This window comes from Chrysemys picta, chromosome 1, assembly GCF_011386835.1.
Source record: "Chrysemys picta bellii isolate R12L10 chromosome 1, ASM1138683v2, whole genome shotgun sequence".
Taxonomy (NCBI): Eukaryota; Metazoa; Chordata; order Testudines; family Emydidae; genus Chrysemys; species Chrysemys picta.
The window spans coordinates 45,050,238-45,075,667 of NC_088791.1; the positions used below are offsets into that span (position 1 = coordinate 45,050,238).

The 25,430-nt window shown below is 40.5% G+C and overlaps 1 protein-coding gene across 3 annotated transcripts; it reads right to left on the bottom strand.

Moving 5' to 3' along the window:
- Positions 1–1,080: 1,080 nt before the first annotated feature.
- ING3 (inhibitor of growth family member 3) lies at positions 1,081–25,430 on the bottom strand. 3 transcript variants are annotated; one of them, XM_065556075.1, is made up of 13 exons: positions 25,188–25,352; positions 24,979–25,050; positions 24,269–24,482; positions 18,930–19,030; positions 12,781–12,846; positions 11,749–11,845; positions 9,117–9,188; positions 8,623–8,742; positions 7,214–7,371; positions 6,697–6,887; positions 5,019–5,211; positions 3,498–3,536; positions 1,081–2,017 (listed from the first exon to the last, which is right to left on the bottom strand). In XM_065556075.1, exons 4-13 carry the CDS (start codon positions 19,023–19,025, stop codon positions 1,901–1,903), a joined length of 1,149 nt encoding a protein of 382 aa, XP_065412147.1. In that variant the 5' UTR covers positions 19,026–19,030; positions 24,269–24,482; positions 24,979–25,050; positions 25,188–25,352; the 3' UTR covers positions 1,081–1,900. The 3 variants fall into 3 exon arrangements, 2 of the variants coding, with proteins under 2 accessions (XP_065412147.1, XP_005305715.1); XM_005305658.5 differs by lacking the exon at positions 24,269–24,482 and having other exon boundaries at positions 25,188–25,430; XR_010590134.1 differs by lacking the exons at positions 11,749–11,845; positions 24,269–24,482 and having other exon boundaries at positions 25,188–25,372.

The following is a 25,430-nucleotide window of genomic DNA, read 5'->3' on the forward strand; positions in this document are numbered from 1 at the left end:
GGAGTGGAGCAGGGGCTGTTGCAGCATGCAGCTGCGCAGGGCACCAGGAAATTTGGGGCACCAAATTTCCTGGTGCCCTGCGCAGCTGCATACAGGTAAGGAGGACCCTGTCCCTACACCTTCATGAGTAAAACCTGCGGTGCATAAATTGTTTTGTCTGTCATTTATATATAAAATATAATATAATGAAGAGTAAGATACATATTGTAAGCTCTTTGGAACGGGCACCATCTTTTTGTTATGTATTTGTACAGTGCCCAGCACAATGGGGACCTGATCCATGTGCTACTGCAGTACAAATAATAACCAATGATCCTACAAATTAAGGCTGAAAAACACAATATTCAAGCCTGCACAAAGTCCCCAGGCAAGAATGGGATATCCCAATGTAAAACACACACCTCTTCTGGAGATGGGAGTTTTGAGAGGCTTATAATCACATTTTCTATTTTTATGTTTTTCTCTTCTCTGCTGCTGCATGAACAAAAGAGAAAATTGCCTGTAAAAGGAATTATGTAAACTATGTTGAAAGTAAACAATCGGACACAAATACAGACATTTTCTCTTTCAGTTGTGTGTCTTAGGTAAAGAACTTTTTTGACAGAGTATGATTATTAAATTCAGCAATGAGTTTCTGTACTGCTTCTCCAAGAGGCATAGCACAGAACTTCCAGTCCAGAGGGAGGGAGTGGGGCTATTGTAGTTTTAAGCCATCTGTGTTCTCTCAATCCTGAACTGACACAACCCCTGGAGGCCTGTCTAGGTTACAGCAGCCACCCAAGCTTCTCTACGTGTTGAAGTGCTGCCTGGACCTGGAATCTCCACAGTGTTATGTGCTGTGTCGCTGCTCCTGATACTTCTCTCGCGTCTCCAGCCACGACCCCATGACACTCTCACCTCAAACGCTTAAGTCATATGGCCAAATACTGTAATGCTTACGTGCCAATCCACAGAAAGAAGTCCTCTTAGAGGCTCATCTTACATATGATGGAATTTGGAGGAAGGATAACTCCTTCAACTAGGCTTTTTGGGCTGTATGTGAAGGAATCGTTATATAAATTATATTCTTCAAAGACAGAGTGACAGATTAATTCTGAGGTTTTATTCTTTTCCAACAAAGTATGCAAAGCATCAATATCAACATCTGAGTTTGTTGTTTTTTTTTTAATTTTAACACCTAATACAATTCCAATTTAAAGGATTACTTGCACAAAAAAATAAACACATTTGGTATAAAAAATTTATCACTTTAACACCCTTTTTCTTATGATCTGCACCCTGTTCGGTGCAGAGACATATAAAGACTAATGGCACAAATTTGTTTTTACTCTACAGGAGTTTGTTTTTATGTACCCAAGTACTCTAGAGGACACCAGCCCGCTTTATACAAGAACCATTTTCTTCAGCCTGCTGAATTTAGTTTCACAAAGAAACAAAGCTATAAAGGCATTATAAAAACAACTGCCTTATATTCTTTTTAGATACACTGACTTTTTGCACCATTTATATACATACTGTTATATAACAGCTCTTGAGTACAGTACATGCAGCAGAATATGCCTGTTGAATATAAAACATACATTTAAAATCTTCTCCTGTTAGAATTCTTTGAAGACTGAATTATTGTAGAATGCCCACTGCTCTGAGAAAATGGTTTGAGAGTACAAATGTCTGCATATGTTGGCCACTGGAAGAATCCAAGGCTAACTGGAATAATATTTATAGCACATCAGTAGTGCATAAATAATTTACTTACAATATTAAAACACAACTAGCAAAACTAATAGTTCAAGATCTTATGATTGCTATATTAATCCTTCTTTAAGTGGTTGCAAAATGTGATTTGTTAAAGTCCTCTATAAAATCTTTAGGATGTCATTTGTTTTCCAAATGAAGAAACTTATTTATGTCTACTGCCTCTTCTCTTCATTGCAGCAGTACACTGTGGACAGTACCATTTCCCTTTTGGTGCCTCTGTCAATCCAACACAGCCATAATGGAACCACTCTATTGGGCACTATAAAACAAATATACAGAGAAAGTTTTATTGCACCTGTGGCAAGAAATGGATATTATGAAGTATGAAAATGGAATCAGCAAAATGACATCCTGTCCTCCACATAAAGTTACTAGTGACAATAAGAAGGGCAAAAACAAGAGAGATGAATGAAAAAACTTCACTTCCTATAATAAGTACAGAAGATGATAGAAAATTTGAACCATCACACCTGGACCCATGCACCAAGAAAAAGGTAAAAATTTAAACCATGCTTCGAAAGTGCATTTTAAACAATCAAGCTCCATGTTAAAGCATGGTTGAAATCATATGATTTATCACCTTTTATAAAGGTCTGGGGAGTAAATGAGCTATCTTAGCTTTAAAAACAAATAGTTGAACTTGGATAGCCCACATGACATCAACAAGTAAAATAGCACTATGCTAGAATGATATAAGGTGAGTTGTTTAAATATGTAGAATCTGACAACTCCTAAGAGGAACTAATACAAAAACACAGTAAAAAAAAGAGTAAACAGTGACTGAACTGGCATTTACTGATATTATACATTTAAAAAAACAAGCACATTGAATTTCTACTTATGTCTGATGCTATGTCCACGTGGCCGTGCAGTTCGGACTATAAACTGCAGTGTAAACTAGCATGCTGTGCTGTAACTCCACCATGTGGATGCTGCAGGTGAGAACTAGAAGATATCTAGTTTGCATTAATGTAGTCCTCTTTAAACAGCACTACATTAACATGAACTGGTACCTCTTACTTCATGCCTGCGGCATCCACATGGGAGAGTTACGGTACAGCATGCTATGCAATTCACAACCCTGAAGTCCAAATTGCGGGCCATGTAGACTATACTTTACATTGTGATCAAACATCTCGTTCACATTGCTTTTATATTATCTCTGAATTTGCACTATGACCTGCCCCAATTTCTACTGTGCTAATCTCTTGATTTTGCTTTATTTATTCTTGAACCTCTGAGCTCTCTGGCATAGTTGCTCTGGTTGTCACTTGTGTTAAGTGTCAGAATGCTCAATGACACAGTGGAGCAGCATGAAATACAAGTGGTAGCAAGAGTGAAGTAGCCAAGTGTGCAATCTCTCCATTCACACACAAAGCTGCTTACCAAACTTCTACAGGACCAAGGAGCAAACCATGGAGAACATGAGCCAGATGGAATGCAAACTAGAACTTGCGTTCTGGTCACTGGCTGCTACAAGTTCAATCACAAGTGCCTTTCAAGAAGTTTTGCAGGTTCTTCCTCTCCCGCACCCAATTTTTTTCTTTTCCAAAACAGATTCTTGAAAAATTACTGAGAGTTTTATCAGTTTTCATTTTAAACTGAAAACTGGAATATACAAGTCGTTTTAGCCAGAGGGAAAAAAATAATTAAAACTACTTCCAGTGCATGTTCACTGGGCTATCTTAGAAAACAAAACAAATTCTCATCCCCCAAGTCTTTAGCATTTTGCTACTTACATCTTGGTTATCGCAGCCCACCATTTCACCATAGGACACCTAGTTCAAAGATAAAATTCAAGCTATTAATATAGGAAATAATCAGCCTCTTCAATTACTGAACAATTCTATGGCAGTTTTCCTATACAAGCTCTGTAATAAACAACAAGATACTGACAACCTATATGTTGCAATGACATTTATTTTCAACATTAGATTATTTAAAAGAGAAATAAATATTTGAGTCCAATTTGCTTGTCTTTATGCAAAAAGACAGTGAAGTTCATGCATGTCTCAAGTTGGACATGAAGGGCCAGCACTCAGTGCTTAGCGCTTCTAACATCTGCCTGAAACCTCAATAACGTCCATTCCACATTTGTTTATGATCAGTTTCCACTTTCAGATTTAAGAATTCAAACAGTACCAAATGGCACACTTGTTTAAAAAAACAAAACAAAACACAAACACCAATAGAAACACAACCAAATGTTTTCATTGGAATTTATAAAATTTTAGATGCACAACTATTAATCTTAGGTTGGATAAAAACTCACTTCTCTGAAATACAAATATGCTTGGACCATTTTCCCAGTTCTACCTCCCCAACCTTCCTTCTTATTTTAAGTAATAATGGACTTCGCAAATCTTGTAGAAATCATCCAAAAACCTGAAAACAAAACTGATCAAATATAAGGGAAATTTACCTGCACAAATTGCTTAATATTCCCAACTAGTAAACAAAGTGTGTTTAAACAAGTTCAGCATGTAAAATTAAGTGCATCCCTATAAAAAAGGGGGATGTGTGCCTTGTAAAAAGGCAGCTTGACCAAGTTTTTGATGTACCCATTAGCAAAGCATCTAGAGAGCTTCACACATGAGAACAGTCACAGAATAAAGTCATTCAGTAGTCAACTCCATTATTCATGTCACTTACGAGTGTATATTGACAGCATTCTAGCCCTGGAATTCTTAACTGTTTCAGAAGCATAAAAGAAAAATTCCCAGAAAGCTACCTATCCACAATATCTTCAGAACCCCATCAAAGTAGATGCCTACAGTGCCCATGGGGATGACTAAAAGCAACTGAAAAAAGGGATAGGTTTTAAAATTTGGTCCTCGTATGCTTGAATATATCTGCCATTTTGAAGTACTACATGGCCATTACTAATTACCTAACGTCATTGTGATTTAGTTTATACTTTTTTTTTTGACAACCTGAAGCAGGGGTAAACTAATATTGGCTATTCCAAATAAGCAGTACCTACATATCCTCAGTTGCACTTTGGTTTTATTTTAATTATAGTATACAGTATGATTTTGGGCAACATAGAACAAATATGTATACACTGTACTTTTAAAACAACCAAACACACAAAGTGATACAAAGATCTGAACTGAGCTGAGATCCATCAATTAACTGAAACTATACAAGTTTCACACTTTACAAACTAACATTTATGGGCTGAAATGCTGAATTATAGTGAAGCAGCGCATCTGTTGAGAAGCTGCTGAGTTTAAGACTCGTATATACAGAGCACTTACCTGATTACAAATGCAGTAACGTGGCTCATTTGGATCATAGGTCCAATCAACTTGGTTGTTAGAATCAGACTCTGGTATTGCTGCTGTTTGCTGAGATAGTTCCTGTGCTAAAGCAGACGACGAAGAACACGATGACAGAGATGAAGATGATGATGAGGAGGAGGACTGCTGGCTTGAAGACTTGTTGTTGTTTCTGAAAAATGAATAAATATACTAAATACTTTCTGAAGTAAGATCTGTTCACTCTATTGCCAACTCAATGAAATATGAGGAAACAAGGCTCAGGAGAGTGCTGGAAAGAATCGTTGATGAGGGGCCCACATGCTATAGTAATCAAGTGTCATTCTCAAACAGATTGTATTCAGCAAGTACTGTGAGTTCAGATGGATATGTTGCTTCTCTTTGCCAGAGAATAAGAGCAACTTTGTATTCTGGTATCCTTACAAGAAGGGGGCCAATTATTCCAACTGATGGAATTTAACGTGTTAAAGCTGCCAAAAACAACTGACTCATACTTCACAATCATTGCACCGACAGCCTTCATAGGTCAATGTAAACAATACACATTGTTAATACACAAGTAACCAATGAAATAAATGGGAATTTGTATATACATTAATCTATACTGCACATGTAATCTGTAACAAACAGCTGTTTTTTGAATAGTCATCTTTACATCCATTCCCCTGAAATAAAACCGACATTCTACAACAAGCAGAAAAGCGATCTTTGTAAGCTCTTTGAAGATAAGAAAAGCTGTTACTTAAACTGAGAATTGTAAACTGAGCAGTACTTGTATGCTAACTCATTCCAAGGCACACCACAAAAAGAGAATTGCAATGTCAAAAGAAAAACAAATTTAGCAGAGAGCATGTTTAGGTACAAGTTAACAAACAGCCTGAACTACCAAGATCTCATTTTAACTCACCCATGATATGGGACCCCTGGTTCAATTCCCCCAGCTGCCTGATGAGGAGAAGGGATTTGAACATGGGTTTCTCACCTCTCAGGTGAGTTCCCTAACCACTGGACTGTAGAATCACTCTCACTCGCTCCCTGTCCAAATACTTATTTAAATATTTATAAACCGTGGAACAGCTTCAACAGGAGAGACTGAGAAAGGCCCACATCAGAATGTCCCATAGTCCAGTGATTAGGGTACTCACTGGGCAGATGGCAAACATGTTCAAATCCATTCTCATCAAGCAGATGGAGGAACTGAACTGGGGTCTCCTAAATCTCAGGTGAATTCCCAAACCATTGGGCTAAATATTATAAAAGGCAAGTGCTACTCCTTCTGCCCCCCACATCCTCTGGTCGTTTTCCGTGGAGTTAGTTGTGCTTTGAGAATGCTCCACAGGTGAGACATGCCTATCTTCACCTGATTTAAGGATAGCACTGGGGCTTAGGCATTATATAGGTGCCTGGGCACCTAAACTGAGGCATTGTGCACACGCACAGTGGCTGAAACTAGGCAGTTGAGAACTTCTAGTGAAAAGTTTAGGCATTTTAGGCATCTCCAGTGCTAAGCAGCAGCTGAACAGGGGTTTTGTCAGACGTGCCAAAATTTAGGTATCTAAGTCCTTTCTGGATCTGGGCCCTACATTTTAGTATTCTCCCCCCATTATCTGAACTGATGGATAACATGCTAAACATAGCTGAACAAAATAGAACATACTTGCTTTTTCGACCACTCCGTGAATCTGTAGTTGATGAACTTAATGTTTGTGTTAATGTAGATGCCAGAGCTGATGATGAATATCCAGTTGAGTCTCTGGATAATGAAAATTCTCTCCCAAGTTGAAAGTCATTGTTCTTAAAGGCTTCATAGCTGGCTTTTAAGCTGGATGTTCTTCTTCCTTCCTTCATCTAAAGGAAACACTGATATTAGAAAAAAGGATACTATACAGGTCCTATAGGCCTATAGAAATCACCATGCTATGAACTACTAGCTGTGCAAATATTTTATTTAAATGGTAGCTACTATCCAGTTTACATCATGGTAGAAACAGCCTAATGAGAAAAAGCCCACACCAAACCCCCTTTTCCTGCAAGTCTTTTGTCATGAAACCACAACATAAAGAGAAGTCAACTGAAAAAGTGATCATGAGAATTCAAATCAAATAAAAGCATAAGCCTTTCTCCATTGAATTGGATGGCAACTTCCTTAAGATATTTTATGGGGAGGTTGTTACCTGTGCTGTGGCTTGCACTGCTTGAGCTGCTGCCATGGTAATAGCACCAGCTCCAGATCCTGAAGATAATGAGCCCAGGTTATATGATGCCAGTGGCTGAGAAGAGTTTGCATTGTATGCATTGTTGGAAGAGGATGATGAATTACTGTTTCGACACCCTGGATGAACAAAACACTTTTATGAAATTTAAATTGAAACTAAAAATTGCTTTACATTTAGTAAGCAGAAAAAGTTACATATAACAACCAAAGATTAGAAACTTCTCTTAACTTATGATAATGCTACAGGAAGGACTGGTCATGGCACATTGCTTATTACTGCCATGCACAACAGCCAGTTTGATTTACCATCTTTGTTTACCCCCTCATTGCATATCAGGATAATGTGGTCTTGTGGAAGGGATTGTGCCTCATGTCAATCCTCACTAATCTCTCCAGTTAAGAAGCAGCGGCTGCTCTGTAATCTGAGTCCAGTCCAGTCTTTTGGTTGCAATTTTGATGGCTACAGTACACATCCTCAAAAAAGTGCAATTTAATACTACTGTAACAACCATACCATTCTTAAAAGCAAAATAAATCATATATCCAAGCAGCTAAGGACTAGAACTTTAACACAATACCTGGTTGCAGTTGTGAATTAATCGCTTTGTAAAGAAAGTGCAGTTTCCTAATATTTAGCTACCATACACTTTACCAAAAGTAGCAGGGCATTTAAAAAAAAAAAGGTAATAAATGACCATGAATAGTAGACTATTAAAAATAGCAAAGCACTAAATACTAAAGTTACCAAAGAGTTAGAGACACCACAAACCTTACTTACAATTAAGTAAAAGTAGTCCATATTTACAAATCCACTTCTTTCCCTTGAAATAATGTCACCAAGACCACACAGTTTTCCTACAGCCTATCAGCAGGCTTGATAAGTGTTATTCACAAAACCAGGATCAGTTTACAAGACAACAAAGCTCAAATTAAAGGAGATAAAAGGCAGAAGCAGCAATGAAATTGATCTGATGTTTTGCATATGACTCAAAACAGTTCAGTTAGAGCTTAATTTGATGTGCTGACTCCTCCACCCCAAGGAAAAAAGGACTGTGAATGCACGCATCTTGAAAATGAATAGAAATTCAGAAAAAAAATTAATTTACAGTATACATGGTAGCTTCCTTTCCACTACATTAAAATATCTGACAATCTAACAAATGGATTGTTTCCTCACTGCTGCTAGGAAGCAGGTCAGACCTGCCATTTAACAGCTGTGGTCCAACCTCTTCCCCACCACTTTGAAAGTAAAAATAGTCAAACATTTTTTCCTCAAAGTGAGAAAAATTTAATTTTTGTGAATACACAATTTGAAATTTTTACTGTCTCCAAGAAGTATAATAAAATAGAATTTGGCATTTAGATTACCTGGTGTGTTTTCTTTAGAGGCATCTGAAGTGAGAGTAGACAAAAGAGCTTCAGATTTAAACTTCTTTTCGGGAACATGATCTGTTGTACTATGGTGAGAAGATGGATTATGCTTTCTTTCTGTATGAAAAAAACAAACGTAATGTTTACTAGATTTGAAAGTGAAGGTAGTACTCATGAAAGTGAAGAACTCAATAGCCTTGACCATAATCTGGGAAAGAATAAACAGGTACTATAACCATACAGCTCTATTAACTGACTTCAGTCCCAACAGAAAAACCCTGACATTTCATTCTTGGGCCTCCCTGGAACAAATATTATTAATACCACTAAGTTGTGCCAAATGCTGGTGGGGTTTTTGAAATGTAGGCAAACAAGGGTTATGAGGAGAACTCAGGAAATACCTAATTCTGAACAAAACATTATACATTTGAAATATTTCACCAACACATGTAGTAAAACTGAAGATTAAATGTTCAATTCCAGAAACTTACTCTCTACTGGAGTGTGTGAATGGGCATGATGGTTATTCACTGGCTGTGATGGTGTATCCAGTTCCAGAGAACCTAATATACAGTTAAAAAAGCAGTACAATTGAAATGCCAACCACAAAATAATGCAGTGTAGCTAACTTTAATCTTTCAAGTCATCTTCACTTTTAGATATAAAATGCATCTTTAAGAGCTGTACAATACAAAGAATAACTCCACAAAAACAGTTATATTCATTTTAGCCAGGAATCCTAGAAAAGGAGTTGGACTTCAAAGCACTGTCTATGCAGCTATTTTTAGAGCACCAGAACAAGCCCCAGGAGAGCACAAGTCTGTTGATCCGAACTGTGAGGAGTTTCCACTCGCTCCAAAACGCTAAATAGACAACCTTCAGTGTCAAGTGAATTTGAAACACCACTGGACTGATCCAAGCCCATTGAAACCAAAGGGAACCTTTCCACTAACTACAGTGAGCTTCAGATCAGGCCTCAGAAGTTGGAAGATTCAGATAAGCCATTTTACTATGCTGTACTTGCTGGTTTGCTCTGAGATGGTTTTATGATAGGTCATGGATTTTTTATTTGTGGTAGATTTTTTTACAAAAAGATAGGACCTTAGCAACAATACTTTTCACAGTGTGTCCCAGAGGTCTCAATCCATTAAAAACCACTCAAAAGCCAAAATCTCTATTGAACTGGATAAACACTAGGACACAACTGCATTTTTAAGGCAAACCTTCAGCTAGTATCTGCTTTTGGCTGGAAAAGAAAGATAGGTCCAAAAAAGGAAGAATTTCCAAGTTCAGGGAATAACTAAAGGATGCAGATCTTATATTTAAGACTCAAAGTTTCTTGTAGCACTAGACTTCAAGGAAGCCACATGATCAAGTGCTAGGGGAGGCTTTATGACAAAGCAATTGTTAAGACAATATACAAAATAAAAAACATTTGAGTGTGTTCAAATGTATGCAATATCATTTTGGATGAGCTGGAATCTATTCATCCTATCAATGTTAGTTACTACTTTAACTTATTTAATTACAGGACAACAGATTAGAGTCTGAAAAGTTGTCTAAATAATCCAAGAAAAGAACTAGAGTTCAATAATTACTCTACCACTTCCACTTTTTTTTTTTTTTTTTTTAAATGTAGGTATTTGGGAATGAACACAGCAGTGCTCAGATGATTGAGACAAACCCAATGACTTCATTTTAACAGGACAGGACTAAGCATCAAAGTTACATTTTTAGGATATTCTTGGTATGCTAGCATTACTCATGTAACGGACAAGCTCAGTGCTTGCCCTCTTGTGAACACTCAACTATACATCTTTATTCTTTGGTCACTAAAATACTAGAACATTTGACATTTCATTTTTGAATACTTGGTAAAAAAGTTGAGATATAAAACCTGCCAAAGCACATTTTGATTTCTAAATATTTAATATTTAGTTTTGTCATGAGTAACAGAAAGCTCATCTTTCTGATCCCTCTCTCATCTGACTTAAGTTACTGTCTTACTAGTTCTACGATTGAAGGAAGCAGATGATGAATTAATTAAAACAGTAATTTTCCTATAAGATTTACTGTAGCTGTATTTAGTCATTTAAGATTTTATATACGTTGTCCTACTGCAAGCTAAACAAAACAATTATCTTTTACTGTAACTGTCAAATTGTTTCCCAAAATATCTAAAACGGGTTTAGTGTAGTGTTCTTCCTGGAACAATAATTGCTACTATTATACTGTTTGTTAAGCATTTGATTAGCAACAAATCTAGCAAAAAGCATTATGTATCAACATAAAGAATTAAGTCCAATCAATGAAAAAAGTAAAGTTACTTGTCCAAAGACAGACTGGAGCTTAAGTTTGATAATCAAAGAAAATTATTAGAGTTTTTTTTTTGTAGCAATAGTTACCCAAGTGCACTCTGTAAAATGCTTTTGGGGGCATAACAACTTTGAGGCAACCCAGGGAAGAAATTTAGCCAACGAGGCATTTCTTTTAACCACTTCTATTGCCATTCAGCACCCTTTACAAAAATGGACATAATGCTAGTTTTCATTTTACGCTTTGGGTCACATGCACTAGACAGTCAATGCATTTAGGATTTTTACTACAGGTGAGCAGGTTGTCTGATATGCAGTAAGTAAGTTAACCTGCTCTGGACAAGTGAAGCGTTTGATTGGCCTGAGCTTCTGGACAGTAGAATTTTCTAGAATGATCAGTTTTTTAAAACTTAAATTAATAACACATTTGATTTACACAGCAAATATAAATTTTTAGTTGTGCATTATATATTATAATTATTATTTATGTATGATTCATATTACCTGATACATTTAATAGATAATGACTTAGCTTAACTTGATTTGGACCTAGTTATATAAGAAACTAAACACCTAGTTCTCAGATAACTAAAATAGTAATATAGGCGGCAATGACTAAGCATATAAAGAGGTTTTAAAAAATTAGATAGGGCGTGAAACTCTTTTTAAAATATAAGAAACAAAGCATTTAAGTTTAAACTCAAAACAGATTTTGGAAACAAGCAGAAACAAACTGCTAACCTTTAGCAAGATCTTCTTTTGACAAACATAATGTTACTTTCTTCAAAAGATAATGGCGTATACTTACGTCTTTCTAGTATTTCTGTAATCCCAGCATTATCTGCCTCAAGTTCCATTTTAAATTTAGCTAGTTCTTGGTCCAACTTTCTCAAGTGCCGGTCTACCTGTTTTAAAGCAGATCAATGATGACCTCCAAAACTTGAAATTGTTTAACAGTGATAAAACTCTACAACTCTTCAGAGAATTTAAGAGTTTTGAATATTTAATGAGACACATTAGAAGAATGAAGTTTGATAGACTTCAGTGATGTAGGGACTTACAAAAGGAATCGGCATAATACAATGCCTTAGAAAAAACACTGCACTTAAAAACTGTCTTCCATCTGTAATCATACAGCAGAACTAACAATGTATGTCACTATATTAGCAGATTAAAGCTATTTTAGCAATTATCAACTCACCAAGATAGTTTAAGATTATAAATCCATTAACAAAACAGCAAAGAGAATGGCAGACAAGAAATCATTAAGTGCCTTTGTAACATTGTACGGTTTTCAGTTTGCTTATTTTGTACCCCCAAGGGATATATAATAAGGATATTTAAGACTCTGCCAGCCCACACAACACATTAAAAAGGCACTTATCTGATTTATCCTCATCTTCCCCATATTATTCTGTTAATGGAGTTAGGATTTTAAATTATTTTGTATTTAAAGAGTATAAATTCAACATTACAGCCATAATTAAAGGTTTGTCTTGTGCACACATGCAATGAAAATTCACAGAGGCATTTCCAAAAAAGAGAGAGAGAGAGCGCGAGAGCGCAAGACAGTCCATTATTCACCCACACCACTATACTTTTTGCATAAAACAGAACAAAATATTTTAAATGAAGTGGAAACATGGATGTTTAAGTTGTAACTGTGACTTTCACTTTTTAAAACAAGTTGAGTTTACCTTTCATACATTACTATAGTAACAACTTTTTGTTAATACTTCTGTAATGTGCAGGTAAGATAATAAAAGGGTACCGCATATGACAAAGTTTAGAATTCCTTAAGACAATCATGTTATTCACTTTAATCCCTTTGTTTACTTACCAAGTCATAAATCTGATTTGCCAATTGTACTTTCTCATCTGCATCTTCCAAAGCTTTATAGTAATCCTGTTAAGAGATTTTTGGTAAAATGATCAAAATAACTTGAGTGGTTCTTCTATGAATAATTACTGAATTCCTCATTTTGATTTATATTTCATAGTGAATTACAAATCCGATACAATTTATTGCTTAGCCTTTAAAAAATATTCTATAAAGACAAGTCTCTCAACGATTAATTCACCTACATTTTTAAGTGATACCTACTTGACATTTTTAATCTTTTCTAGAGCAAAAACAACAGAACAGAACCAGGGTATCAAAAGTGCTGACGTATTCTCCCTGCTATATTATGGTGTCATTACACAAGTTAGTTTGCTGTGAGAAAGGAAACCTGGGCCAACTTGTTCCACTCTATATTAACACATACATAAACTGATAGAATAGCTAATATCCAGCATGTTAAATTGTGTGCCATTTAAAAAAGGATCTTTAAAAAAAAGTGAGTAATTATCACTCATTGTAGATTGCTGATTGACCCTCTAAAATAGTATGTTCCGCACCCTAGCCATTCAAAAAGCAAATTGAATAAAGCTTTGAAGGGAGTTACATTCATCACTGAAGCCTGGTCTACACTACAGTTAGTTTGACGCAAGGCACTTTTGTTGACCTAACTTTGTAAGCGCCTACACTAAAATGTTGCTCCCGCCGATGTAACTCATCCACTACATCAAGTTAGTAACTCCACCTCCAGAAGAGGCATAGCGCTTAGGTAGTTAGGCAGATGCCGTGAGGCCAACGCAGCGTCAGCGTAGACACTGCGTTACTTACATTGACTTTAGTGGCCTCCAGGAAGTGTCCCACAATGCCCCACCTATGACCAATCTGGTCACCATTTAGAATTTTGCTGTCCAGAGGCCAGGTACAGAGGTACATGCCCCTCCCCTTTTAAAGCCCAAGAATTTTTTAAATTCCATTTTCTGTTTCCTCCACGTGGAGAGCTCATCTAGCAATTGCCCAGCTGAACATGCTGGCTACACGCTGCAGACACACTCCTGTCTGGAGTGCACAGGAGGTGGTGGATCTCCAGAGTCTGTGAGGAGAAGAGGCTGTGCAGGCACAGCTCTGATCCAGCCATAGAAACGCTGTATATCTACGATCAGATCGCACGGGGCATGGTTGAAAAGGGATACAAGAGGGACCAGCAGAAGTGCCGCACGAAAGCCAAAGAGCTGCAGCAGGCATACCAGAAGGCATGGAGGGCTAAGTCGCTCTGGTGTGGAGCCGCAGACATGCCACTTTTACAAAGCGCTGCTTGCCATATTCGGTGGCCCACCAAGCCCAAAGGATACTTCGGGGTAGCTGGTGTCACAGGCCTCCAGAGTGAACAGTGAGGAGAAGGCGCTGGATGAGGAAGAGGAGGAGGAGCAGTATGGGGGACAGTCGACTGGGGAATCCAGTGGTGCAGGGAGCCAGGACCTGTTTTTGACTGCAGAGCAGTCAAGCCAGTCCCTACAATCCAGCACGGGCGAGCCTGATGCAGGGGAAGGAACTTCTGGTAAGTATGCAGTTTGTTTTAATATTGAAGAGACACGTCTGTTCATTTACTCATGCTAGAAGAGGTGGTGAAATAACCAACAGAGGTAGAGTCACTGCTTCTCATTCCCCTGTACAGTAGAAAGGGCCCTGCAGAACAGTTTATGTACACTGGGATGCCCCATGAATACTCCACAGAGTTCTTGAGGAAACTTTTCTGGAGGTAGTCTGTAATCCTCTGATGAAGATTTCTGGAGAAGGCTGCTTTATTTCTTCCACTGCGGTAGGACACTTTCTTACACCACTGAGCAATTACTTTAGCAGGCAGCATTGGAGCACACAGGCTAGCGGCATATGGACCCGGTGTGCAGGTGGATGCGTGTAGGAGCTGTTCCCTTTCAACCTCCATTACCCTCAGGAGTACAACCTCAGGCAAAATAACCACCGCCTGCGGAAAATTGTTCAACTGCCCTATCCACATATATTCATCCATTTATCTTGTGAATACACTCACAACAGTCCCTCTGTGCACTGTATCTTTTGCAGCTAGAAATGTGGCCTTGTGGTTCTCTCCATCCACACCAGCGGAATGGCTCAGCCAGATAAGAAAGAGAAAGAAGAGGACATGGGATGACATGTTCCAAAGAGAACCTGCAAGCCTCTGGTGCTTCAGATACCTAGCACAGGGCTTGGAGGATCACCCTTGAAGACAGCATGGACAGGGATAGAGTGAAGAGGAGAAAAGCACAGGAAAAAGAGAGAGACACGCAGTAGGAGATGCTAGCGCTTTTCTAGCGGCAAACAGACAGGCTGGAGACTCTTGTTGACCTTAAGCATGGGTCTGTTGAACCTGGTCTCCCTCTGCAGCCCATTGATAACTGCATTCCAGAACCTCCCTATTCCCCACCCCACATTATACATGGCATCGGGGATCACAGCAATACCTGTATCACTCCACCCCAGGGGAGATCACAGTCTATCCCGGCTGCACATACACTGACCTGAGACACACACAGTTGGTGAATGTGTTTGGGAAATGAAAATGACTGTTCTTTCCACCTCAAAGGTGCTTTTTCCTCTGTTTAAAAAGTTTCATTCAGTTAGAAATGTGTCTGTTTGCATGGTTTTGGAAACTTAATTCATCTTTATTAATTCACAATATAGGGTGGCTGGGGCTAACATGATTCACAGATAATAGCAATAAGTGCATTTGCAATGTTATTTTACTACATACTCATTACAAGGTTCATACTAGGGTGCAAAAACACCCAAAACAAAACAAAAAACAATAAAAAAAAACACAAAAAAAAACAATGCCAGGCAGAGCACACTACAGCAACACACATTACTGTGGCTCACTATTAAAATGGTCTTTCAAAGCCTCCCTGTTGAGCTCTTCTTATAGCTCTGGTATCTGGCTGCTCAAAATTAACAGACAGCCACTCCACCTCCGCCCTTCACTGCAGCGGAAACTTTTCTCCCTTTGCTTCACAGTAGGCAGCTATAATCATTGACTTTTTTTCCACTGAGGTCCAATCTCTTGAGTAGACAGTACCGGCCAAAGACACATTCAACAGTCATTCTACATCTGATGAGCCTCTAGTTGAAGTGCTCTTGGCTGCTGTCGAGGTGGCCAGTGTACAGCTTCATGAGCCATGGGAGTAAGGGGGTAGGCTGGGTCTCCCAGGATCACTACTGGAATTTCAGCACTCCCAGTGGTAATCCTCTGGTTTGGAAAGAAAGACCCTGCTTGCAGCTTTCAGAGCAGGCCTATGTTCTTAATTATGCGTGCTTCATACACCTTTTCTGACCAGCCTGTGTCGATAAAACATCCCTGGTGATCCACTAGCGCTTGCAGTACGATAGAAAAATAGTCCTTTCTGTTGATATACTTTGTGGCAAGGTGGTCCAGTGCCAAAATAGGGATATGCATGCCATCTATCGCCTAACCACAGTTCAGGAACTCCACTGCTGCAAAACTATCTGCTATGTCCTGCAAATTGCCCAGAGTCAGAATCCTTTGTAGCAGGACGTGATTAATGCACAATTGCATCACAGCAACCCCCACTTGGATTACCCAACTCCGAACTGATTTCTGACTGATGGGTAGCAATCGGGCATTGCCTACTTTCACACAGCTATTACCACTTCCTTCTCCACTATCAGTGCAGCTCTCATTCTGGCATTGCTGCACCAGAGGCTGGGGCAAGCTCCGCACACACTTCCAGGAATGTGGCCTTGCACGGCCAAAAGTGCTTCAGCCACTGCTCATTGTCCCAGGCCTGCATAACAACGCAATCCCACCAGTTAGAGCTTGTTTCTTGGGCCCAAAACCAGTGCTCCACTGTCCGCAGTTCCTCCATGAATGCCAACAACAACTTTGAATTGTCTCTTTCTATGTCCCACAGCAAGCTAGCCTCCAAGGAATCGTCATGTTCCCCACAGCTCCACTGGCAGATTGCAAATACTGCAGGATCAGGCTTGTGCTCACAATCCTCATCACAAAAGCATAGAGCTGTGCAGGATCCATGCTTCTCACAGAGATGGCAGACAAGCAGGTTTGCAGGGCTTTTGAAACCGGCACGAAATATTATGGGATGCAAACAGAATTATGGGATGGAGAGAACTGCATCATTAAATGTTGAAAACATGTTCCCATTCACCCCTGCGTGATTTGTTTGCCCCAGGAGGCACTGCTTTTCCACAGCATCCTGCGCTAGATGGTGGCAACTTGCACAGTGGGATAGATACACATGTTGCACTGCTCTCTGCATCGATGCAAGCGCTACTAGTGAGGATGCGCACACCAACACAAGAACATAGGGTGGACATGCAAAAGCGATTTAATTACTGTCGCGGCTGTATGTTGACGTAACTTAGGTCAACTTAATTTTGTAGTGTAGACTTGCCATGAGGCCCTGTCTATAGTAGAAAACTGCACTGATTTAACTAAATACGTTTAAAACTGATCTAGTCAAACTGGTATAAACCCCTAAAAACAGACACTTAAAATCTGTTTAAGCCTTGCTTATCAAGTTAGCTGTATGTTTAAACTTTACACAGGGATTTGTACCAGGTTAACTAGACAGATTTAAAATCTACGTTTGTTAAACTAGTGCAACTTCCTAGCACAAATACTTAGCTGCCCTCCTCGGCAAAAAGGTCCAAGAGAGTCTGAAAACTATCCTGCTTAGCTGAACATATTAGGTGAAGTCTTGGCCCCACTGAAGTTAATGGAAAAACTTCCACTAACTTCAATGGAATCAAGTTTTCACCCTATTATAAAGGATTCCATTCATGTTGGTTGAGGAACAAAGAGAATTCAGAAGACCTTTAGCTTCCTGCTCTCAGATCAACGTGGTCTCATTACATATTTACATTTGGGTTTTCTATCTAAACCACTGAAGCTGACATTCTCACTCCATCAGTGAAAAAAGCATAGAACCAAACCACCACTGAGGCCTGGTCCACATCCAAAAATTACATTGACCTAACTACATCACTCTGGGCTGTGAAAAAATTTCATTTGGTGAGGACCAGACACAAGATCTATAGGAGAAAAATCTTATGGACCTCAGGTTATCCAGGGCTATGAGTGGGTTATGCTTTCATAACCTCAATCCCTGACTGATTACGGATAAATTGAGTTTCATCTTGGGGAGCCCTGTGCAACCTAATTAGGTCAACTTAACTGCCACTGTGGTGCAATTAGGTCGACAGAAGAACTCAGGTGGATTACCTATGTGGATGGAAAACCCCCTTCTCTGGATATAAGAAGCACATTCACTACAGTGGCACAGCTGCAGCATTGCAGGTCTGCAGTACAGACATGGCCTCAGTGTTCCAAGCGGGGCTAAGGAACTCCACAAGCTGAAACTCAATTTATCTGTAATCAGTTGGGACTCAAGATTGGCTCCCATGAAAGCATAGCCCACCACAACCCCAGATGACCTAAGGTCCATAAAAAATTCCCCCCCCCGTGGATCCTGGGTCTGGTCCTCACCAAATGTCCCTTCAGATACTTTCCGGGTAAAGTATCACCCTATAGCAATTCAGCTCCATCTAAAGGTTGGCAAAGAATACAACCCATTGGATGTAATACTGACACTGACAACACTGATGTCATTTGAGGTGGAGTAAAGGTGACAGAAAGCATCCATGCCCCACCTTACATAAGGGTTTCTGAAGCATCTAAGGGAAGATGCTTCTACTAAGGCTCAGCACAAGTCCCTCCAAAGAAAGCCAGGCCATTTATTCTGTTTCATCCCTTACACATATGGGAGCAGGGGGACGGAGAGAAAAAAAAACAAGGTGAGATGATGTGGCTCTTATTATTACTGATCACCGTATCACTGACCGGACTGGCTGATGTCACTTCATATTCCTAGCATTTCAAACAAACACTAGACTGTACTGACAAAAAAAATTGGAGGAAAGCTTCTTGATTAGTGCTAACTTTCCTTTTCTTAGCAAGTGCAATTTGCCACACTCAAAGCCTAATTAAGGTCACAGTTCTCAACACTTTACAGTCAAAATTAAGGGAAATTAATATTAAACTACCAATCTCTGAGTTATATATTTTTTTAAAACATGCCCCACTCCTGTAATGTCCTTACCTTTTTGATTGACGTCATTTGCTCTTCTCTCCATTCAGGTTTGTTTTTCTTTGCATTCATAAAAAATTCATTTACTCTTTGTTCTAGTTGATCCATTGCATCTGCAGCACACAGAAGATTAAAAGCGTGTTACGATCTCACATATACAAATGCTATGCATTTTGTACAGGATGGTGGGTTTTTCCTTAAACCAAGAAGAATTGGCATGTTTTAATCAAAACTACTAGAGAAAAAACAAGCAGCCGAGTGAGGTAGAGAATTATTTGCCTTGCAATTCTGCTTCATAGAAGTCACTTGGGTAGGATTCTCACTCCAGGATATTGCGCTCTCCAGCATGAGACAAGCAGGGCTCCAAGTTCTAAAGGGTTTTTTTGTCCTTAAGACCAGTGGCAGCAGGCTGAAGCAAGCCCCAAACTCCTCACCCAGCTTTAAACTGCTGACCTTGGAACTTTCCAGCCAATTACAATTTGAGCAGGAAACAAAGTATCCTCCTAAGGAATCAAGTCAGATACAAACCCAAATAATTTAAAAATGAGTGCCTCAAAAAAGTAGAGCAATAGACCGAGACGAGGAAAACCTGTCACCTTCAAATGAAGTTCTTCTCCAACTATGCGAGGAAGTGGGAAACTATGTGAAAGTCCTGCCAGAATGGTATCCTCAATGAAGTAGAATTGCGAAGTAATTCCCCATTCTTGCCAGATACCACCCGAGGAAGGATTTGGACTTATGTGACATCTACAGCTTGAGAGAAAAGTCACAAAAGGAAAAACTAAAGCCACTAATTCCACAGCCATCAGAATGAACAAGGAAAATGCCGTGTTTGGTTTACTTGCAAACAAGGAATGGAAATCTCCCAAAAGCATCAAGCTCAATGCTTCAGCCCCGGGTAGTGATTAGACAAAAAAACTTTCAAAGGCATTTGATCAGCTGAAATAGGGAACAGCCCCCACCAAAAAAAACAAAAAACAAACAAACAAAAATCAAGAGGGCAAGAAAAGTTCAGGTTTCCTTATTTTGGAATTAGATTCTGCAAGACCTAGAGACCAACAGGCCAAATCCAAGTTGTAGCATTTGGTAAAATGTATGGAACAAGAACAATGTGACTACTTTGCACATGATCTGAGATAGAAACATTCTCAGGTGCAACAGCTGAGGTCACCCAGTCTCAACAGCATGAACCTTGACCACACACTTCCAGTTTCAGGCCAGCCACTTGCAAAATATGATCTCACAGCAAACAATTTCCAGCTCTAATTGCTGGATTGTGCAGAAAATGGAGTCAAATAAAATATGAAGCGGAACTGGCTTTCTAAGGGATTTAGTCACGCCATGTAAAACCCCAGAGAGATCTTTTGGCGTCCAGCATATAGAAAAGAGTCTCACAAAGATGGGCACGAGCCCTGGAAATAGTGCTGGAAAGATGAGAGGCTCATCAGTATAGAACTCTGACAACACCTCAGAAAGGAGTCTCACATGAGTCTATAGCACAACCTTCTAAAATTTGGGGTAAGGTATTCCAGTCACTAGAGCCTGATGTCACAACCACCAAGAAAGTCAACTTTCATATAATTAAACTGGACTCACATGTACTGAATGGTTCAAGAAGAAACGTCATCAGCTTTTTTCACACCTATCTTAAGGAGATTCCGAAGAGTGTCAAGCCCTACAAGAACCTGACAAGCAGCTGCAGAGACAGCAGTTTATCACAGGCTGAAAAAGCTACCACATAGACCCAGACTGGATAAGCCTTTAATTGAACTTAAATAGAAGAAAAATGTAGTCAAGTAGTTTCTGTGCAGGGCAAATCAAGGTATCTATGCATGCCTATGTGTACACCAAACAATTTCCACTTGCTTTTTTAAATCCTTTGGGGAAATGGCTTTCAAGATGCCAGGCAGACAATATCCCACTATATATTAAGGGCTTTTGAAAACCTAGTCTTATAGCCCAGACAACAATGGCTCATGACCAATATGCCCAAAGTTCTTATTCTCCCTTTCTCACCAAGACAATAAATGTATTCAAAGGAATAAAGAGGCCAGCTATCTAAATACTCCAGAACCATTAAAAAAGCCAACTTTTTTGCTTGTTTAGTATCTTTTGGCCACAGCTGATGTTCACTGTGAAGCTAAGTTGCCTTGAAATCCGTCCTGGTTATAGAAGGCTGCTTTTGAAACACAGGTTTTCCCTTCCCTCCTTTGTGGGAGGGGGCCCAAGAGAATGAAGGGTGACCTTTCCATCCTTTGTCTTCTTAGGTCCTCAAAAAGGCCTGGTACAGGATACATCCTCCAACTTTTTCTTGATCCTCTGATAGCAGCCCTTATGGGCCAACTTTTTAAAGGTTGTGGCGCTTCTCCTGGGTAAAGGATTCTACCAGGACAGAGGCATTTTCCAGACGTTGGCCTTAGGCTACAAAGGCCTGGTAATCCATGACTTGAAGGATTGAAGTTAAAGACTTTAAACACTTCACTTTGAACAAATTCCCATGCTGAGGCTCAGGAGTCTGGTCACCATTCAGCTGTTCTTTGCTCTGGCCATGACTGCCTCACATGGGGTGATGTGCAAAACAGAAAGCCATGTTATACTTTTTCCATGACTACCTAGTAATGACAGGTCCTCAGTCCCCCAGGTCAAAGATATGGTGCAAGAGTAATTTTAACTCTAACAGAAGGGGGTTCCTGGCCCAGGTATGTCTCAGTTGTGGCTCTTGTAAATTTCTAAGCCAGCACCAACTCAAGTCAGCTGACTTACACAGCAGTTTTAAAAGTTTTGGGAAAGTGGGACCCTCGCATTGAGTCACTGTCTTGCCACATTCCAACAGTCCTCTGGTTTATCTGTGATGTCCAACTAGAAACTATGATCACAAGCAGCTGGACTGGAAGAGAGAAAAAGAGTGCCTGGAATTTCTACAATGCTTTGGGAGGCTTTGGCACCAACTGCACAAGACTCACTGGGGTAACCAAGGTCTGGGTCAAAGTTTTTTCTGTTGACTCCCAGAACACTGAGGCTAATCTTGGTATAAAAATGCTCTAACTGTGTGAAGAGATTCACCAGCTTCCAAAGCAGCACCTGATCATGAATGGGAGAAAGAAATTTGTGGTCTCAATTTGAAGCTGCCCAAGTCAAAGGGCTGCTGGTTCTCTCTTGGTGCCACCTATTGACATTTTAAGGAGAAGCAATGCTTTACTTAACAAGCCATAATTCTGTACCAATGCCTTCAAGCCATGAAGCCTAGAGAGCACTAAGGCCGAGACACACCTCAGAGTCCCTGGTTTTAGAGGGCTGGTTCAGCATGCTTCAACAGACTGAAAATGACCAACCAGACTCACCAGGCAACATGAAGTCCCAATGCTCACAGATCAAGACTGGCTCAGGCTTTACTTCAAGAGCCTATGGTCTGACCTATTGCTAGACTTATAGAAATCTTCAGGGTTCTGCCTCAAGGTGATGTTCCCCACCATACTTGAGTTAACTGGTTACATCTGCAAATGGATTTAACACATCTACACTGCATGCCCAAACCAGTTAACTTGCTCATCCATTACAGTCTGTCTCAAGAATGTACTCTGATGCTACTGAGTTGTCTTCCTCCCTTTCTGAGGAATCAACAGACAACATATTGAAAAATCAAAGTAAAATTATTTAAAGCACGATGCTTCACAACTTTGTCACAGAGAAAGCAGAGGCTTTGTGAAGAATTATGCCAAAAATCTCTCTGTGGTATCCTGTCACTGAAGCCCTACAGACAACCACTGCTCAAGAGAGTCCAAAAGGCAGAGGCCCGGAAAACCAAAAATATAGGGCTGTTGATTAATTGCAGTTAACTCATGCAATTAACTCACAAAAATTAATCGTGATTAATCGCAGTTTTAATAGCACTGTTAAACAACAGAATACCAATTGAAATTTATTAAATATTTTGGATGTTTTCCTACATTGTCATATACATTGTATTCTGTGTTGTAATTGAAATCAATGTGCATATTATTTTTTACAAATATTTGCACTGTAAAAATGATAAACTAAAGAAATAGTATTTTTCAATTCACCTCATACAAGTACTGTAGTGCAAGCTCCTTGCCGTGAAAGTACAATTTACAAATGTAGATTTTTTTTTGTTATATAACTGCACTCAAAAACAATGTAAAACTTCAAAGCCTACAAGTCCACTCAGTCCTACTTCTTGTTCAGCCAATTGCTAAGACAAACAAGTTTGTTTATTTATGGGAGATAACGCTACCCTCTTCTTATTTACAATGTCACCTGAAAGTAAGAACAGGTGTTCTCATGGCACTGTTGTAGCCAGCATTGCAAGATATTTACATGCCATATGCGCTAAAGATTCTTATGTCCCTTCATGCTTCAACCACCATTCCAGGGGACATGCGTCCATATTGATGATGGATTCTGCTTGATAACAATCCAAAGCAAGCAGACCGATGCATGTTCATTTTCATTATCTGAGTCAAATGCTACCAGCTGAAAGTTGGTTTTATTTTTTGGTGGTTTCGGTTCTATAGTTTCCGCATCTGAGTATTGCTCTTTTAAGACTTCTGAAAACATGCTCCACTCCTCATCCCTCTCAGATTTTGTAAGGCATTTCAGATCTTAAACCTCGGGTAGAGTGCTGTAGCTATCTTCAGAAACCTCACATTGGTACCTTCTTTGCGTTTTGTCAAGTCTGCAGTGAAAGTTTTTCATTCTTAAAATGAACATGTGCTGGGTCATCATTCCAGACTGCTATAACATGAAATATATGGCACAATGTGGGTAAAACAGAGCAGGGGACACACATTTCTAAAGACAGCTACAGCATTCGACCCAAGATTTAAGAATCTGAAGTGCCTTCCAAAATCCTGCAAACACACACAAACTTTTTCGTCTGATCGATTGGCTGAACAAGAAGTAGGACTGAGTGGACTTGCAGGCTCTAAAATTTTACATTTTATTTTTGAATTCAGTTTTTTTGTACAAAATTGTACATTTGTAAGTTCAACTTTCATAATAAAGAGATTGCACTACAGTACCTGCAATAGGTGCATTGAAAAATACTATTTCTTTTGGGTTTTTTACAGTGCAAATACTTGTAATCAAAAATAAATATAAAGTGAGAATTGTACACTTTGAATTCTGTGTTGTAATTGAAATAAATATATTTGAAAATGTACAAAACATCCAAAAATATTTAAATGGTATATTATTAACAGTGTGATTAATCACAATTAATTTTTTAATTGCATGATCACAACTAATTTTTTAGACCACTTGACAGGCTTAAAAAAAGGAAATATAGTGACAGAGCTGTAAGTGGACAGCAAAAATGAATACCAAGAAGATACCTAAAGAAGTGTGGATGTCTGACAAAGCACAGGTAGGGTGCCAGCAGAAGTGGAAGGGGACTTGCAGAGAGCTCCTTCACCAAGCATGGCCAGGAAAGTTTCAGAGGCTTCACTCAGCCTCCTGCTGGGGTGAGGGGGGCAGCTGAAGCTCCAGCCCGCTGCCAGGGACTTGAGGGCCAGAAATGCAGTTTGGGACGTGCCACCTTGTCTTGCCCTAGGGAGCAGCACAAGACCCAGCAGTGAAACTCCTGCCCATCGTCATTGCCGTTGGGCATCTGGAGACCCGAATTCAACCCGGTGCCACTTCCACACACCCGGCGCTCGCCCGGCCCCGCGGGCTGCTCGGGGTCACGAGGCAGCCGGTGACGGAAGGGAAACAGCTCGGCACATTTCCGCCGAGCACGCTCCGCCCCTCGCTGCGTGAGGAGCTCCGGCTGCTCCCCAGCCCCGCGCGGACTCTGCGCTGCGCGGGCTCCCGTCCCGCAGCGCCCGCCGCCCGCTCGCTGGGCAGGAGAGTGCCCTGGGCTAGGCCCGCGGCGCACTCCCCCCTCCGGGCCGGCTCAGCCCCGCGGTGTCAGCCCGGGCCGCTCCCGGGAGGCGGTACGAGTCGCACTGCCACCGGCGGCCCGCAGCGCCTGGGGCTGAGCGCGCTGGTCCGCCCCCGCCGGCGGGCTGGGCGCGTGGGCGGGAGGAGGGCGGGGCTCACGTACTCTGCACCTGCAGATCCATCTCGCGCATCTCGGTGAACCTGTCGCGCAGATCCATGGGTAGCTGCTCGATCACTGCGGGGACACAGAGGGGAGGGGGGAGAGAGGAGTCAATCACCGCCATGGGAGGGGGAGGGGGAACCCCCCGCGCTGCCGCCCCCGCCCCGCTCGGCCACCCGGCCGGCCGGGACCCCCGCCCCGCGCACACTCACTCTCCAGATAGTCCTCCAGGTACAGCATGGCGGCGGCGAGGCCAGCGCTAAGGGGCTTCTCGCTAACGGGGGATCGTCCCTTCCAATATGGCGCCGCCGCCAACAACACCAGCAGCTCGACTCGGCGAAAACAACATTGGCGGGGGACGGGGCTCGCTCCGGCCCAGCGCCGATTGGCTGCCTGAGCCTCTGACGTACGCCGCGGCTGGCGCCCGCCCGCACCATCCTGGGAAACGTAGTTGC

Bases quoted from the DNA above. Each gene is read 5' to 3' on its own strand.
- ING3 (XM_005305658.5), bottom strand. From the start codon at position 25,215: ATGCTGTACCTGGAGGACTATCTGGAGA. The intron at 9,189-11,748 runs GTAAGTATACGC...ACTGTATATTAG, and splicing joins TACAGAAATACTAGAAAGAC to GTTCTCTGGAACTGGATACA. The intron at 7,372-8,622 runs GTAATCTAAATG...TTGTTCATCCAG, and splicing joins CTCTAAAGAAAACACACCAG to GGTGTCGAAACAGTAATTCA.